The sequence below is a fragment of the Schistocerca gregaria genome, chromosome 3 (genome assembly GCF_023897955.1).
Source record: "Schistocerca gregaria isolate iqSchGreg1 chromosome 3, iqSchGreg1.2, whole genome shotgun sequence".
NCBI classification, from domain to species: Eukaryota; Metazoa; Arthropoda; class Insecta; order Orthoptera; family Acrididae; genus Schistocerca; species Schistocerca gregaria.
In genome coordinates, this window is record NC_064922.1 from 168,364,563 (window position 1) to 168,382,603 (window position 18,041).

The following is an 18,041-nucleotide window of genomic DNA, read 5'->3' on the forward strand; positions in this document are numbered from 1 at the left end:
GTGGGCGCATCTGGTTGTAATGGCGAACAACCGTGCCGTCGTCTGTACGTATTTCACAATACCGGTGGCCGCGAAGAGCCTTGACCACCCCTGGAATCCATTTAGGGCGAGATCCATACCCTTGTGCCTACACATCGGCGCCCACCGAGTATTTTCCCGCACTAGGGGACACAGCACAAGGCCTGACAGGGTGAAGCAGGTGCAGTAGAGTGCGCAGTTGGCGGCCATGCAAGAGTTCAGCAGGGCTGCGATCATCCAGGGGCGTGAAGCGATAAGAACTCAGAAATTGTAGCGGCATTTGGAAGTGCGGACAAGGCGCTCGACCTCCCCATTTGATTGCTGATGGAAGGGAGGTGCCGTAACATGATGAATCCCTTGTCCAGTACAAAAATAACGGAAGGCCTGAGAAGAGAACTGAGGGCCATTGTCCGTGACGATCGTGGATGGAAGTTTGAGAACATCTTTGCAAAGAGAGGCTGGCACCACGACCCGTGGAGATGCGCCATCCGTGGCAGAATAACAACACCATCACGAACAGACAGACGAAGGCGCAAGGCATGGTAATTGTGAAGGGGATCCGATGCCCGGCCCTTGGTCCTGTCCGTCCAACCCCATTGAACAAAACCGATCACCCGACACAGGACCGGGTCCCGCGCAGTAGCCGAAGCGACCTGCAAACCTGTAAGTGGAAAACCCTCGACCGCATGACGTTCTTCCTCATCAATGTGGAAACAGAGTAGTTCATCACAATCGAAAACCAGGTCGGGGTCCATCGGCAATCGCGACAATGCGTCAGCATTGGCGTGCTGGGCCGTGGGCCGATAGTGAATCTCATAGTGAAAACGAGACAAGTATAAGGCCCAACGTTGCAGGCGGTGAGCTGCCTTATCTGGAAGCGACGCCGATGGGCTGAACAGAGAGACCAGCGGTTTGTGGTCGGTGATGAGGTGAAACTTAGAACCATACAAAAAAACACTGAACTTTTTTAGAGCATAAATGATAGCGAGCGCCTCCTTTTCGATTTGAGAGTAACGCCGTTGCACCTTGTTGAGGGTCTTGGTCGTTCCGACCTATCCTCTTACCGATGGGCGAGAACAGCCCCTAGGCCATACTGTGATGCGTCAGTCGCCAGAACCAAGTGCTGACCCGGACGGAATGTGGCAAGACAAGGCGCCGACTGCAAATGAGCCTTCAGGCAGACAAAAGCCTGCTCACACTTGTCAGACCAACAGAAAGGGACGTTTTTGCGTAACAGCTGATGCAGAGAATAAGCTACCGCCACTGTGGATGGAATGAATTTGTGATAATAAGCTATCTTGTCTAGAAACGCCTGAAGTTCTTTGACTGTAGACAGCCGGGGTAGAGCATTAATGGCCGCAACATGCTGACGTAGAGGATGTATACCCTCACGGGACAAGTGGAAACCAAGATACACAATGGAGCGTTGGAAGAACTGTGACTTGTCCAGATTGCACCTCAACCCAGCCGAATGCAAAATCCGAAACAGTGAATGCAAATTACGAAGGTGCTCCTCAGTGGAGGCTCCCGTAACAACAATGTCATCCAGATGGTTTATGTAGCCAGGAATGGAAGCCGTGAGCTGTTCCAAAAACTGCTGAAAAATGGCCGGTGCGCTAGTGACGCCAAATGGTAACCGCTGGTACTGATACAACCCACAAGCAGTGTTGATAACGAGAAATTCCTTGGAAGTAGCATCCAATGGCAACTGATGGTACGCCTCCAATAAGTCAAGTTTGGAAAAGAACTGGCCCCCGGCAAGCTTGCTAAACAACTCCTCAGGACGGGGAAGAGGATAAGTGTCAATGAGGCTCTGAGCGTTGACAGTGGCTTTAAAATCACCACACAATCGCAGACTCCCATTTGGTTTAGAAACCACCACGATTGGCGATGCCCATTCGCTGGAGGTAACAGGAAGGAGAATCCCTGAAGCTGTTAAACTGTCTATCTCAGCCTTGACAGGTGCACGCAACGCCACCGGAATAGGGCGTGCCCGAAAAAACTTAGGGCGAGCCATAGGTTTAAGAGTAATGTGGGCTTCAAACTCCTTGGCACAACCCAGACCAGCAGGGAACACGGACGAAAATTCAGAACACAATCCATCCAGCTGTTGATACGGAATATCCTCTGATATGAGGTGCAAATCATCCTCAATGGAGAACCCGAACAACTGGAAAGCATCATAACTGAACAGGTTTTCAGTGCCCGCATAATCCACCACATAAAACGTGAGGAACCAAACAACAGGCTTGTAGGCAGTGGAAGCATCAAACTGGCCAATGATAGGAATTTTCTGTTTATTATAAGTTCTCAGATTTCGCGTAACTGGAGACAAAGGAGGGGAGCCCAACTCCAAATATGTGCAAGAATTAATGAGAGTTACTGCAGAACCAGTGTCCACTTGCATGCGGATGTCTTTATCCAGAACACGAACAGTAACATCCAACTTATTTGTTTGAGAAAGCACACAGTGAACATCCATGTCCAATGCCTCATCCTCGTCGACAGGAACTTTAGGGGACTGACACACGGAGGCAATGTGGCCTTTTTTCCTACATGAATTACACGTGGCCCAATGCTTTGGACATGCATCCCTGTCATGCTGTACGAAACAACGGGGGCAAGAAGGAAGTGCGGAACGAACTGGATTCTGTGGTTGCTGGTTTCACTGCGAGCGTTGCGGCCCAAAGCGACGTTGTTTACGCGAGTGAACCGCCGCCACATCTTCATTCTCCTGTGAAACAGGCAAATTGTCTGTGTTGAGAGTTGACTGTGCAGCATCTACATCACACCATACATCTAATTGCGCGCCAGCAGCGTGAGACACTTCAAAGGATTGAGCGATGCTTAGAACTTCCGACAACAACAGGTCTGGCAGTTGTAGGGCACATTGCCAAACTTCTTTATCAGGAGCAAGCCGTAGAATAGGACCCCTAACCGTTGAATCAGCATAAGACTCGTGATGAGTGTCCGTGACAAACTGACATTTCCTACTCTGACCGTGTAGTTCCGCCGCCCAAGCCCGGTAAGATTGATGGGGCTGTTTACGACACTGGTAGAACGCCACGCAGGCGGCAATGACGTGGGTGTTTTTTCGGTAATAGTAAGACAATAAGTCACACATTTCTTGGAAGGACAGAGAGGCAGGTTCCCGCAGAGGGGCTAACTGAGATAGCAGCTGATAGATCCGTGGGGAAATCCAAGATAGAAATTACGACTTACACATAGGAGCGTCAACAACGCCAAAAGCCAAGAAGTGTTGCCGCAAACGCTTCTCATAATCCTCCCAGTCTTCAGTGGCCTCGTCATAAGGAGGGAATGGAGGCGGAGAAGAGGAAGACAGACGATGAGTAAGCGACGTCGACAACACCTGAATCGCAGCCATCAGCTGTGTTTGTTGTTCAATGAGCGCTTCCATAAGCTGTTCCATGTCTGTCCCATCACGAACACGCAAATCCACAATGCAGTGAAAATATCCGACCTCGTCACCAAAAGTGTTATAACCTTTAATCACCAATAATTGCGTGGATATTCAACACTCTCTCTTAGAAACAATAGCTGATTACATGATAACAACTCAGTATGTCGTATCTGACTGCTGTGCCGTGACATGCGGCCAGCGCCGTTCATAGCTAGGTGGCGCTCCCGCGCTCAGCCGAGTTGCGGAGCGCCTCTATCACCGTTTGCGCGTACTGTCGTGGCGGCACTGTTAAATGTCGTGGCACTGTCACAACAATTACAGTAGAAAGGAAACTCAAACCAACTGAGACAGAAACTGAAGCCACATGCAAGATTATTGGGGCAAGAATCAGTATCAAATGTGGTCACAAACTTATAACTGGGTCCTTTGATCAGCCATCAGACACAACCCAGGACCTAGCTGAACACTTAAGAACAAAACCTCACTAGTACATGTCACTGAATCACACTGTTGTCACTGGAGAAGACTGTAATCATCAGTAATTCATTGGGGACATTACAATTTTGTAAGCAGAGAGAATGACAAAATATATTGCAAAATAATACCAAAGAAATAAATGGGGAATCTCATCCAGTTCAAAAGAAAATTTATAAACGTACATCAGTAGCCACACTTTATACAAATTACAAGACTATATAGTGTTATGGTTTAAAATGTTGTGTTAGCAAGATGGCAAATGGCACTGATCATTGGAAATTTGAATTACAAGTAGTAATACACTGTAGACATGAAGCAATATTAAAAAATGTGGTAAAGTATTTTCTTTGAAAAATGTCCTTGTAAACAAGTAAATATTAAGCTACCAGGAGTGACTTAATATAACTAAGGAGAAACCAACTGTGTGGAAAGTAGAAGTCTTCTTTGGACTTACTTGATTAAATTTAGCTGCCATAAGCATGAACACCACTAAGCAGGATAGTGGTAGTTTCTCATTAATATCATACAGAGATTTAAGTGTCTATGAATTGCTTGTCTGTCATTAATTTATGCCTAGAGTAACAGCATATCTGTGAAGGTTCTCCTTCTCATTAAGATGTGCAGAACATGATGAATATATTAATGAATGTCTGCACAGATTTTATCCTAGGATGGGTAAAAGTAACAGTTGTAATGACACAGTTATGTATAATGTGCACTTTGTTCTGTAATTGACACAGGATGAATAAATGTCAAAGTTCATAGCAGCCACAAAACACAATTAATCATAGTTCCTTAGACATTCCACACCAAGTCACTCATTAGTCAGAAGTTTCCTCTCTGTGGTAGCCACTGTCACTGTGGAGCCTTCACAGAGCCCTCCTCCTCCCTCCCCTCGCACCCTCCCAGGAGTGAGGAACATTAGGGGCAGGATACAGCCAGGGAACATCACTGTTGGGATCATATTCTCATATGTGCACATGATCAGATGCACCAAGGCCATCTGCAAAGCAGGGTGTGGTTGGATCATTTCTCATTCAACATGGGGGAAGGATGTGATGACATGAATCCCACACAGAGATGTGTAGACGCTATTCATTGATTTGAGGTGGAGGTCAGTCATAACAAGAATGATTAATGATGGTTATTGACTTTGCAGGGGATAGAATGGTGGGTTGGCAAATCAGTGGTGGTGGTGATGTCACAATCCACAGGCTGTCATTATGTCTTGGGTGCTATGACGGTAAGGAAACCCTCAGGCAAGAGTCATGATGTGATGGTGGGTGTGTCCACATTGCTTCAGACTTTGTCCCAATGAGATAAATGTTGAGTGATAAGTTCATTCTCAACTCAATGTTCCTCATGCTTTCCCTCAACCAGAGGAAATCATTGATTAGTCTGTTGTCTGACAGAAAGAGCTGCATGTCTGGATGGAACTTGAAGGTATTGTCTATGTTCAGATGGGTAATGTGTGATTGGACTGTGAAAGGAACAAAGGAACTGTGTTGGTTGGAGGGGTTTGTAAATCTATGTTGAAAGTATTAGTGCCTCATCTAATGACTCTGTGAGGGCCAGTGTATGGCAACTGTAGTGCAGCACAAATAATGTCATCATAGAGCATGACATAGTTACAATCTGCTAGTGCCTTATTGCTGAAAATTCTGGGAGAACTGTGCAACTGTAAAGGTGGTACCCTGAGCTGTGCAATGTGTAGTTTGACTGTTTTGATGAGGGATGTTGGTTCTGAGGTCTTCATTGGCAGCACTTGTCGCACAGAGTCTGCAAGTAGAGTGGGTAATTCACCGCAGGGTACTTCAATGATGAAACTGCTGAGATCATCTTTGTGAGCAATGCATACATGTAACAGCATCCAAGGTAATGCTGCCATTCAGCGACCACGGTGGTAGCTTTTAGTGCACAATGCCATCATTATTTGAGGCCATTGCTTTGTGGATGGCAGACCATTGTGTGGCAACACTGTATGCAGCAGAGGTTGCATAGTTCATTAAATAGAACTGATTTAAACTGTCATCCTTGGTCAGTGGTTATGGAGAGCACACAGCCAAAATGTTACATCCAGTGTCAACAAATGCTCTTATTATCATCTGTGCTGTAATGTCCTGCAATTGAATGGTGAGTTGTGTTGCCATAATACAAGACAGTGAAATAATTTTCATGTATGCTTTGCCTCCTTGTCAAGTGTTCAGAGTGGAGTTATGTATCCTGATGCAAAACAAGCTCTTATCTAACATAGTGTGAAAATGGGAATGTCTAAAAATTCAGAATGAAATTTAAAAATATCTTACTAACCACACATTCCAAAAATTATATTATTGTCTAAATTGATAGGTATTAAATTCCTGTTAGTGACATACATGTAAAGGTATACATTAAGTAGTTGTATATATTGTAAACAGGCTTCAGTTGTTACAGAGGTTTTCTCTGAAAAATACCAATATATTCAGTGGTGTGGAGCAGTATAGTGATAGCCCATTGTCAGTACAGTGTTCAATTCCAATTTCTAAGAGCTGTTTCTGTTTTGTTAATATGTATCTTCACTCATTCCATATCCTTAACAATTCTTGCTCTTGATTGGATCTATGGAGCATTATTAACAAGTAAATGGATGTATGAATAAATGAACAAATTTAATGAGAAGATAGTTGTTCTATCATAAAAACTAATGCCAAGTTGAGCCACTTATAAATCTTGTTTGTTCTTTTACAGCATATATGACAGCAGGTGATTACAATGTCATTTCTGTAGACTGGTCACCAATTGCAAACAATTTAATATACACTCAAGTAACAGCAGAACTAGTCATTGTTGGTCGGTATGTGGCAACAGTTCTGGATTGTTTAGTGGAGACACATGGGCTGGACCTGTCAAGAGTTCACTTGGTTGGTCATAGTCTGGGTGCCCATGTTGTTGGTGTGATTGGAGGTTCATTATCAGAGGAGAAGAAAGTGGCGTTTCTCACAGGTGCAGTATTTAATACTGTTAATATCTGAAATTAGATCACTGTGACAAAGGTGTATCATCTTTTTCACATAAAGTAACGCTAAAAATTAGGTTTGTATAAATTGTGGTGTGCGCAGTCATAACAAACTATTGTTGTGGTTTCTTGTAACCCTTGATAAATTTCAGGTCACAGCTCTACAGTGTTGTTTCAAAATTTTATTGAGCTAAAAACAGATATAAAGCACAAAATTAGTAACTAAGGTGGTTCAGATAATATTTATAGGACCCAGATGAATGAAGTTATTAAAAAGTAAAATAACATTTCAGTCAGACAATGTGTACTAACTTACTCATTGTAGCAGTTCCAAATACTCATTCATTACAATCCTAATTATGTTTAAATTGCAGAATGTGTGCTGTAAAGAGTACACATCACAGAAATATAGTACTCACTTCCATGACATATACACTGGAGACATAAGCTGCTTCTGCGACCGCGTGGGATTAGCCGAGCAGTCTAAGGCGCTGCAGTCATGGCCTGTGCGGCTGGTCCCGGCGGAGCTTCGAGTCCTCCCTCGGGCATGGGTGTGTGTGTTCGTCCTTAGGATAATTTAGGTTCAGTAGTGTGTAAGCTTAGGGACTGATGACCTTAGCACTTAAGTCCCATAAGATTTCACACAAATTTTTTTAACATAAGCTGCTTCAAGCCTATCTACCATCAGAATTACTTATTTTGCCAAATTCCAAAGCATTTTTTGTATGGAAACATAATCCAGCATAATATGCCACTTAGCTCAGTTATCTGGTGTCTTACAAATGAACTGTTACAACATTTCAACTTGCTCAACAAATAGATTCTTGCAGGCCCCTCTTTCAGAAGTTTCCAGTCTATATTTGTATACTGGAACCTTGTAAATAACTGAGACAGATTTCAAAACAAATCAATGAAAACATTTCTATCCATACACAAAATATGGCGCAAAAGGAAAAGTCCCATATCCAGTCAATAAGAACATCAGTTTTAAAAACATCTGCTACCAATTGCACTGAACACCTTTCCAATACTCTTTCACATAGGATTAAAGCAATTTTATCATTCTCGCAGTTTAATAAAATCATAGCAGTACTCTTATTACAACATTTCATCTACACAACAGCAGAATTTTTAGATCATACAAGAGGCTTGAAAAAGGAAGGTGCTAAATTTATCTGCTATTGCAGTAGGGCAAGCTCTATTTGACTAAAACCAAAATTCAAAACCAATATGAAATAGAAAGGAAGGAGAGTTCCAAGTCCAGTCAGTAAGAACACCAGTTTTAAAAACATCTGCTACTAGTTGTGCTGAACAACTTTCCAATCATCTTCCACATAAGATGAAAGCCTCCAAAAGTCATCTCATAAGTGGTCAGCTATCTGCATGTAGAAGCCACAAACAAGAGCTGTTTTAGATATTTTTAGGGCAAGTGATTATTCAGAAATTTCTTTAAATAAAAAAAAAACAGAAGAAGCTAATGGATCTTAGAGTTCTTCGTTTCATGTGTTACATAAAATAAGGAAAATGCAATCACTCAGCTACATCCATGGTGATGTGTGAAGCATAGAAGCATAGAAACATGCAACAGAAAAAAGTTTTCACATTAACTTATAAGATCTTGCTCTCTTCCTAGTAAAAGTACACACACACACACACACACACCATTCAAACAGAATTCACACACCCATAACCACAGTCGCTGATTGCTGAAGCTGGCTTCAGCTGCCAGAGACTTTGATCATATGTGTGTGAGTCGTGTTTGCAAGAGAGTGCATTTGTATGTGTGTACGTTGTCTAATTTCAAAGAAGGCCTTGTTGGCCAAAAGCTCACTTGCTGACAGTCTTTTTGCGACGCCTATCTGCTACTCAGCATCTCCACTATATGGTGAGCAGCAACTATCCTTTTCCCAATACTGTCTGATTCCATCCTGTATTTTCCATTGTTTGTTCTGTTCTAATCTGAATGACCATGTTTTTCATTAATGAACTTTGGCTATAAAATAATAATATAAAATTGATTTCAGTAGCAGGATCTACATTAACAAGCTACTCTAGTAGGGAATCCTCCACACACTGTGACACTATTGTCTTTGTTAATCAGCAAATAAATTTCAGGGAGGTCAATGTACATTATATTATCTCAAAATAAAAACTTTTAAATTTAACCAAATTTCCAGAATTTATGGTAATAATTGTTACTACATATAGAGCACTATGTGGTAATGCTTTTATGATCAATTTAGAGATGCCACTGAACAGTCTCAGTTTATTACAGATGGAGTTAGAGCTTTATGATGATTAGCAGTATACAAATACTGTTTTTGTAAAGTACAACATTATGGCACTAAGGAGAAGTCTACTATATAATTTTGACCTTTGAGAAATGTTTATTCACCCTACTGGTTCACAATCATTTCACTGTATCACAAACGTGGTTGTCACAACAAAAATATTCAGATCACATAGTAATGTGCTGTGTTTGTCCATCACGCTGTAACAGTTAAAATGTTAGCTGATGACATGTGGGTCACAGATTTGATTCCCTCTCCCTGCATTTATTTATTGTTTAACATTTTACTTTTTTGCAACGTCCTGGGAGTTCATTATTTATGCGATTTATGTAGTGCTAGGGATATTCTATGTGTGTTCAAATAGGAGCAATATCTGCTGGGATGACAGTTCAGCTCCCTCTTTCTTTTTTTGTGTGCTTAGTAATCATCCTTACATTGTGAAGTGTTAATTCATGTTGATGACACTGAACTTGCAACAGTAAATCAGTAAATCATTGTGAGTCTCACATGACAATGTAATTGCTATGGCAGTATTTTAAGACTTATTACATTTTTATGTGCATGAAGTCAAATGTCATAATTTTTATGGCAGTAATATAATCTGAAAAGAAGCAAGTTGTTGTTCATTTGTTGTTGTCTTCAGTGAAAATACAGGTTTCATGTGACTTTCCACACAAGTCTGTCCTGTGTAGTCTCCTCATTTCTTCTTCAATAAGGCAGCATACATCCATTAAAGCCTGCTCCTCTACACATAGCTTGGTCCTCCACCATAACTTTTACCCCAGACTCTTACTTCTAGTACCAAACCAGAAAGTGAGTTGGGTCCCTTGCCATTCAAGTTGTATATTAATGACCTTGTGGGCAATATTAACAGAAACATCAGACTTATTGAAGATGATGCAATTATCTATAATGAAGTGCTGTCAAAAAGAAGCTGCATAAATATTCAGTCAGGCCTTGATAAAATTTCAAGGTGGTGCAAAATGACTGGCAACTTGCTTTAAATGCTCAGAAATATAAAACTGTGCACTTCACAAAATGAAAAAAATGCAGTATCCTATAATAGGACTCAGCCAACTGATACAAATATCTTGCTGTAATATTTTGTGGTGATATGAAATGGAATGATTAAATAGGCTTAGTCATAGGTAAGGCAGGTGGTAGGCTTCAGTTTATGCAAGTCAGTCTACAAAGGAGATGGTTTACATAGCACTTGTGCAACACATTTTTGGATATTTCTCAAGTGTGTGGGGCCCATACCAAATAAGACAAACAGGGGATATTGAATGTATACAGTGAAGGACACACGAATGGTCATACGTTTGTTTGATCCATGGGAGAGTGTCACAGAGATGCTGAAGAAACTGAACTGGTGGGCACTTGATGATTGAAGTAAACTATCCTGAGAAAGCCTACTTACAGAGTTTCAAGAACAGCTTTAATCAATGAATGGGAATATATTACAAACTCCTATGTATTGCTCACATAGGGTTTGTGAGGACAAGATTAGATTAATTATAGCATGCACAGTAACATTTAAACAACCATTCTTCCTGCACTCCATGTATCAATGGAACATGAAGAAAATCTGATAAGTGCTATAATGGGAAATACCCTCTGCCTTGCATTTCACACAATAGCTAGATGTAGAATGTTGTTTTTCTTTCTTCAACCTGTTTTCTATCATAAGTCATAAAGTCATTATTGCCTATGCATTCCTACAGTCTTCATAACCAAAACTGATATTCCCTCAGGTCATCTATTACCAATATTTTCATTACTCTGTAGATAGTTTGCAGTAACATTTTGCAGTTATAACTTATTGTATTGATTAAAATTATGAAAAGGATAGTTGTTACTCACCATATACTGGAGATGCTGAATCACAAGTAGGCACAACAAAAAAATAGTCACAAAATAAGAGCCAACAAGACATTTGTCAATAATAGACGTCTATTTTTGACAAAGGTCTTGTTGGCTGAAAGTTTGTTTGGTGACAGTCTTTTTGTTGTGCCTAGCTGCAACTCAGCATCTCTGCAGCAACTATCCTTTTCATTATGTTGTTACATTCCATCCTGGATTTTTTACTGTACTGATAGCTTGGGTAAACTCACATTTTTCACAGTGTGCCTTCTTTTGTGCTAGTACAATTTCAGTCTCCTTGAAGTCTTAGGCTGCTTGGTCTGTCTCACATATACTGACTACCAAGTTTAAAGTTTAGTTGTAATTGGTTCAGCCAAGGATTTCAATAATAATTTGGGAATGTTGTCTGCTTCATGTAGTAGATGACTTGTGGGAAACAGAAACTGTTCAGATGAACACTAGTATGTTGATTTCTAGGGATAAAGCTTTTATTTATACAAAACCAAAAGTGAACATTTTGTATTTGATTTACATGATGATTTATGAAAACTTAGATCATCCAAATGGTAACCATTCTCTGGAACACTGGGGCCACCTGATATATGTTTTTTCTCTGCCAGAAGTCACACATAACTCAGTCCAACAGGTGTTGATCAGTCAGAACCACAGAACCACTGAATGTTCTACAGTATTAAATTATTTCATTTACCAGTTTTTGGCTTACATGGCCATCAACAGACTTTTAACTATCATGCTCAAAGAGGGTACAATGCTAGTGAACAACACTGAAAAAGATGTTACACACCTATAGTGAGGTACAAACACAGATTAAATGATACTGGTAATGTAATTGAAAATGTTAAATTTAAACAATAGATGATTATAAAGCAAACATATGTTCATATTATAAAATAGCGGATTAATTAGGTCATGCCTTTGCCTTTTAAAATACACTGGATCGTTGTGTTCCTCAGACAGTAGGAAAACCAGTGGTTACAGAGTTTCAGTGTTTCACCTACATTCTTTGATACCTGGCTGAGATATGGGATGTAAATCACCTCTCGCAAAATTTCGAAGGAACAGTGGGTATATTTTCAGGTTCTGTTTCCTATGGAAGAAGTGGTCAATCAGGACTGGGTTGTAGCCATTGGTTGATGTAGAAAATTTTGTTCTATCTAACTCACCTTTGAAATATTTTTTGAATTGCAACTTGTTTACAAGTCAATTTTAAATCACATAACTTCTTGCTTGTCACATTCAAGATATGACTTGCTGGTATTCTAGAGAAGGGGACCTGCATTTGCGTGGTGAGTTGTAGACTTGTAAGCAGTCTGATAGTGCACAGGAGATAGAAATCTAACCCATCTCTGTAAGCACTGTCCCATTTTATCTGGAATTGAACAAGTAATTTGGACAGCACCCATTATACTTATAAAATGTTATGGCTGGTGGCTGTGCTCTATTTTTTACTTCTCCACAGCATTATTTTTCAGAAAAATAATTCAGCTGTCTGTTTCCCATGGTATCATGACCTATCTTGATTTAGATGGTGTTAGACATTTGCCCAGTGTGACATGCTCTTCAAATCTCTCAGCCATTAAAAAAAGTTGATCTCAGGTTGCTGATAGACTGGTAAATCATCACTCACTAATAACTATGATTGGTGAAGTCTAGGACAGAGTTTAAATGGCATGATATGACACACCCATATCTGACAACTGGGGTTCATTCAACTTGATGGCTTACTAGATTAGAGTCATTATTGTTGCCAAATGTGCCAGCCCTGTGTGATAAATTTTGTACATTGTATTCTCCCAAAACACATGCAAATTTAGGTATTATATTTTTTTCCACTACGCTGAACTGCCTTAGCACCTGCTGCTTTGCTCACATGGACTGTATGCTCTGTACAGATTTTTTTGTTTTCTTTAACTGAATTTTTATGTCATTCACAAATTGCAGCACCTTCTAAACTTGTCATGCTAATTAAGGCCATAGAAGCATGGTCTTTTCTGGATGTACTTCTGACCAAAGAGTGCTTCTGATAGCTGGAGTCCAAGGTTTTTGTTTGTAATGGTTTTTATGTTATTTGTTGGTGTCTTTATAGAAACTTTCATCCTCTAACACATATTTCTTTATATCTAACTGAAAAGGGAAATACAAATTTTCACAGGTTTAGCATCAAATTTTTTTTTAATATAACAAAATATTTTCAGCCTCTATTTCAGTCCCCTGGGGTAACAAATGCATATTGCTTTTATTTCTTACAGAGTAGCCAAATTTTCATAGATATAGCTTTAAAAATACTGTCTTACTGAAATACTTTCATAAATCTTTTCATTCTCTGTTTCACACCCTTAAGAGAGAAATTTTGAGTAGTCCCTTCTTAAATAATGCTTTAAGTAAAATCAACATCCCCTCCAAATTTCAAGCCTCTATCCCTAGTGGTTTGGGCTGAGCAATGATGAATCAGTGAATCTGTCTGGCCCTATTTCATCCTCAGAGGGGTTGAATTTCTGAAAACATTGGAACATATATATATATATTTTTCATTTACATCCAAGAAACCAAATACCAAGTTTCAAAGGCTTAACTTTAAAAATAATTTCACACTGAAACAGTGGAAAATTCTGGATGGAATAATGACAGTATTATGGCTTCAGCTGCCAGAGACTGTGTGTGTGTGTGTGTGTGTGTGTGTGTGTGTGTGTGTGTGTGTCTGTTTTCTTTTTTTACAAAGACCTTGTTGGCAGAAAGCTTATTGTGTGACAGTCCTTTTGATGTGCCTATCTGCGACTTAGCATCTCCATTATATGGCATATAGCAACTATTCTTTTCATAATAATATTATGAAAATTATAGATTGTTACTCATCATATGGTGAAAATTTTGAGTTGTAGACAGTTACAACAAAAAGAATGTTAAATAAGTAAATTTTGGCCAAAAAAGCCTTCTTCTGAAGTAGAAAAAACACACACACCCATTTCCAAGCAAATGTAACTCTCACATATGTGACCACTGTGTCTGGCTGCCAGGGAATAAGTTGTTATTAATTTAGTTTTCCAGCTGTGGTTTCTATCTGTTAATGTATAACTTGACTCATTACACACCTCTATGTGGGTTTCTCCATGGTGGAGTTTATAAAACATAATATGTGAGTGCCCCAGAAGCCACAGCTTCATAGCACATAATATGATGTGGTGTGTGGAGGTCACACCTGTTGACAACAGTGCAATTTTCAGTATAGGCCCTCTGTTCAGCAGTTTCCAAATAGTTAATGACAGCACACTCTCCCACAGTCATTGGCATTGCTATTGCTGTTGGCTACAGCACATGGGACTTATATTTCATTAAATTTCACCAGTCAGAACATATAAATTTTATACATAGTAGGCCTGTTCATGGAATTTACAGCAATATAATCTGTAGTACTGTCCTGCATCTATTAACTGGTTAATAAAAAGTATAAATTTTGTTCTCATCTGCACATCAGAAATCAATGGCCTTGTTGCAGTGGTAACTTCAGTTCCTATCAGGTCATAGAAGATCAACACTGTTGTGCTTGGCTAGCACTTCAATGGAGCTACTTAACTTAGAATTGGCATCTCCAGTAACGAAAACTGACAATGGCCAGGAAAGCAGAGTGTTGACCACATGCCTCACCAGTTCCGCATGCAGTATTGCCCATCAGCGGAGAATGACATGCAGTCAATTGGTAACATAGGGCCCTCTGAGAGCTGTTCGGACAGAAATACATAGCAGAAGTTATAGATTTACAAAAGCACAGTAATATTTGTCAAGCCCATCCTGCACAACAACAACACCCACTCTCCCACCCACCTCCCACTGCCCCGACCACCACTTCCCTTTCAGACCATGTAATGTCACTTCCTTTATGACATCCAGGTTCTCATCACCCTGCCATTACACATTTATGGAACAGAGTTACCAGAAAGATGGAACCAGTCCTCTTCAGTTATAAACACTATTTTTGGATCCATACAGTTTTGAGAAAACAATCACAGAAATTCATTTCCTTCATATATTCTGCTTCCTTCAGCTGTTGCACTTTTATACGCTCTAAAATGAATGAGTGTAGTTTTTTTTTACTTTGATTGGTTATTTAATGACCTAGAAAGTAGTTTTTCAGTCGAATTTTTGAAACATGTCATAAAATTCACAAATATGCAAGGCTTTGTAGGGACTGTTGAGTCAGGGAATTTATATGTAAAAATGTGAACACATTTTCTGTATGAGTTTTTCTTCACATAAGACACTGCCAAATTCATTCTGCATGAGAATACTTCATTTTCTACCACTGAAGAGCTGCATTTAAAACCTCAAATTATCAAATTGAACCACCTCAAAACAAACAAAATATCTTAGTTTTACAGTGCAAGTGTCACAGAAAAGACAAAGATGAAAACCCAACACTGGCAAGAAACAGTCCTGTAGGAGGAACATCCGCAACCAAGCATTAAACCAGAGATTGAAAATGCCACTACAGTTGTAAGATTCTTTTAAGACACCCATCTTTTAAGGACACCCATTTTCAGGAGTCATAACTTGGTGCTGTGGCTCCGAGTGCCACGGTAGCACTTGCTGGTAGCACACTGCGTCTTTTATTCATCCACTGCAGCACTTGGAGTCACAGCACCAAGTTATGACACCCAAAGATGAGTTTATAGGATCCCAAAACCAGTCATCTCCTAAATAAAAGAACCTTACAACTGTAGCAGTATTTTGAACCTCTGGTACTGGCAAGAAAATCGTACTGTTGATATTTAAAACAGTTGTGATCCTTCATAAAATGTACACACTGCACTCATGTTCATCTGTGCAGCACATGAATTAATCAATCTCATAGTTTTAGCACTTGTCAGGAGCTCAAGAGATCCTTGATGATTGTTGCTCCAGCACACGATGTGGATATGGCATACACTAGAATACAACATACTCTGCGGTCAGTGTTGGCATAATTCAGAAGACTAAAAGCCTGAATTACTTCTATATTACAGCCATAGTGGATGTGGTCTTCTGGTGTACAATATATATTTATAATAATGCCATATGCTGGAGCAGCAATTATCCTGAAGTTCATGATAAGTGCTACTAATATTGTGTTTTCATGCAGGTGCTACATTGAAGAACATGCTTATCAGGATATTTCATAATTTATAAGTTTTTTAATTTTTTCAGATCGTTTTATGTTTGTTCACATGATCCATACTGTACTTTTAATGGGATAGATCCACCTGAAGACAGAGTGAGTTTTTGCTCTGTAATGGAGTGCTCTACCAACTGAGCTATCCACATCACAGCCAGCACAAACCATGATGACCAAAAGAAGAATCTTCCATGTTTGAGTTCCAATGTAGCACACAGTTTTAATCTGTTTTCAGGGATCTCAGGAGTCCAGATGGATGCAATCATTGAAGTCCCACAATATTTTGGTGAATAACGTTTCCACCATCATCAGGTGGGTCTGATGGAATGGTCGGTCTGCTCACTGTCTGTGTTATTTATGTCTGATAGTCAGGCTTTGATTCCCTGCCTGATGGTCCCATTGTGGCCACTGACATTCTGATTGCGAATGCCGATGCTTCAATTGTGGGCACCGACCCAGGTCCACGCCATCCCTGGCGATAGAAGATGCAGAATCCCATTCAATGTCCCCGGCAGTCATCATGGAAGGATCTTGTGTCCGCTTGAGGCATGAATCCTTGATGAGCCTAAGTAAGAGTTTCCATGCCTTACTGAATTGAAAACCCTTGTCTCAGTTCATGAGATTGTCCATTACACAAATTTCAATGGCCTCCTTGAAGATGCTGTCCCATTAGAAGCTGGTAGGGGCCAGAATCTTAGTCTCTTCATATTTCGCGTTGTGTCCAGTTTCCAAGCAGTGTTGTGCCACAAACAATTTGTTGGGCTGACCTAGGCATACGTCATTGGTGTTCTTTTCAGCAGTCTTCAACTGTTCAGGTTGTTTGACTGATGTAGGATTTGCTGCAACCACATGGAATATAATATACGCCCACTTTCTTGAGGCCAAATCCGTCTTTCACTGTCCCAGTAAGGCACGTATCTTGGACGGTGGTCAAAAGAGTGTCTCAATTTTGTGTTGTTTTAGCAGCCTAGCAATTTTTGACCTCATGTTGCCTGCAAATGGTAGAAAAGCAAGGCTTGTTTCCTCATCTTTACACTGGTCTTCACCTGGGTTTCTATTGTGTTTCTGTAGTATGACGGCTGTCGCATCTGTCGATTGTTGTACCCGTTCCTGCAGAACACATTTTCTAGGTGTTTAAGTTCTTTGTGTAAATTAGTTTGTCTGATATCGAGTATGCCCTGTGAACCAGTGTGTTGACCATTGCATAGAGTTGTGCAGGATGGTGGCAACTTGAGGCTTCTAAATATGAGTCCATATGTGGAGAGCTGTATTGCACACTATGACCCAGTGTGCCATTTGATCTCCACTCTACAAGTACATCAAGAAAGAGTAATTTCCCTTCCTTCTCAATTTCCATGGTGAACCGTATGTTGTTGTAGATGGACATCTGTAGATGATCATGTCTATGGGGCCAGATGACAAACATGTCATGCACGTATCGGGAAAAATACACAGTTTTCCATTCGGCCGCTTGTAGTGCCTCTTCATCGAAACTCTCCAGGAATAAGTTGGCTACCACTGGTGAGAGAGGGCTCCCCATAGCCACACCGTTGGCTGCTCATATACTACAACAATGAGCAGACCAACCATTCCATCAGAACCACATGATGATAGTGGAAAGATCTTCTTCTTCTTCTTCTTCTTCTTCTGTCATGCAGTACGCTTTCCCTCAGCCCATTGCAGCTACACCTGGTCCTTCCATCGTTTTGCCGGTCTTCCAATGCATCATTTACCTTGCAGAGCACATCGTCAAAAATGTAGTGGTAATCTTGATTTGTCCATTCGTAACAGATGGGATATCCATTTCTG

General features: G+C 40.4%; 1 protein-coding gene across 1 annotated transcript in view; it reads left to right on the plus strand.

Moving 5' to 3' along the window:
- The window catches only part of LOC126356029 (phospholipase A1-like), a 109,527-nt gene that overhangs the window by 50,144 nt on the left and 41,342 nt on the right, over positions 1-18,041 (plus strand). The window contains exon 4 of the mRNA XM_050006683.1: positions 6,644-6,898. Within this exon, the coding sequence (XP_049862640.1) occupies positions 6,644-6,898 (255 nt within the window). The remainder of the gene's footprint in view (positions 1-6,643; positions 6,899-18,041) is intronic.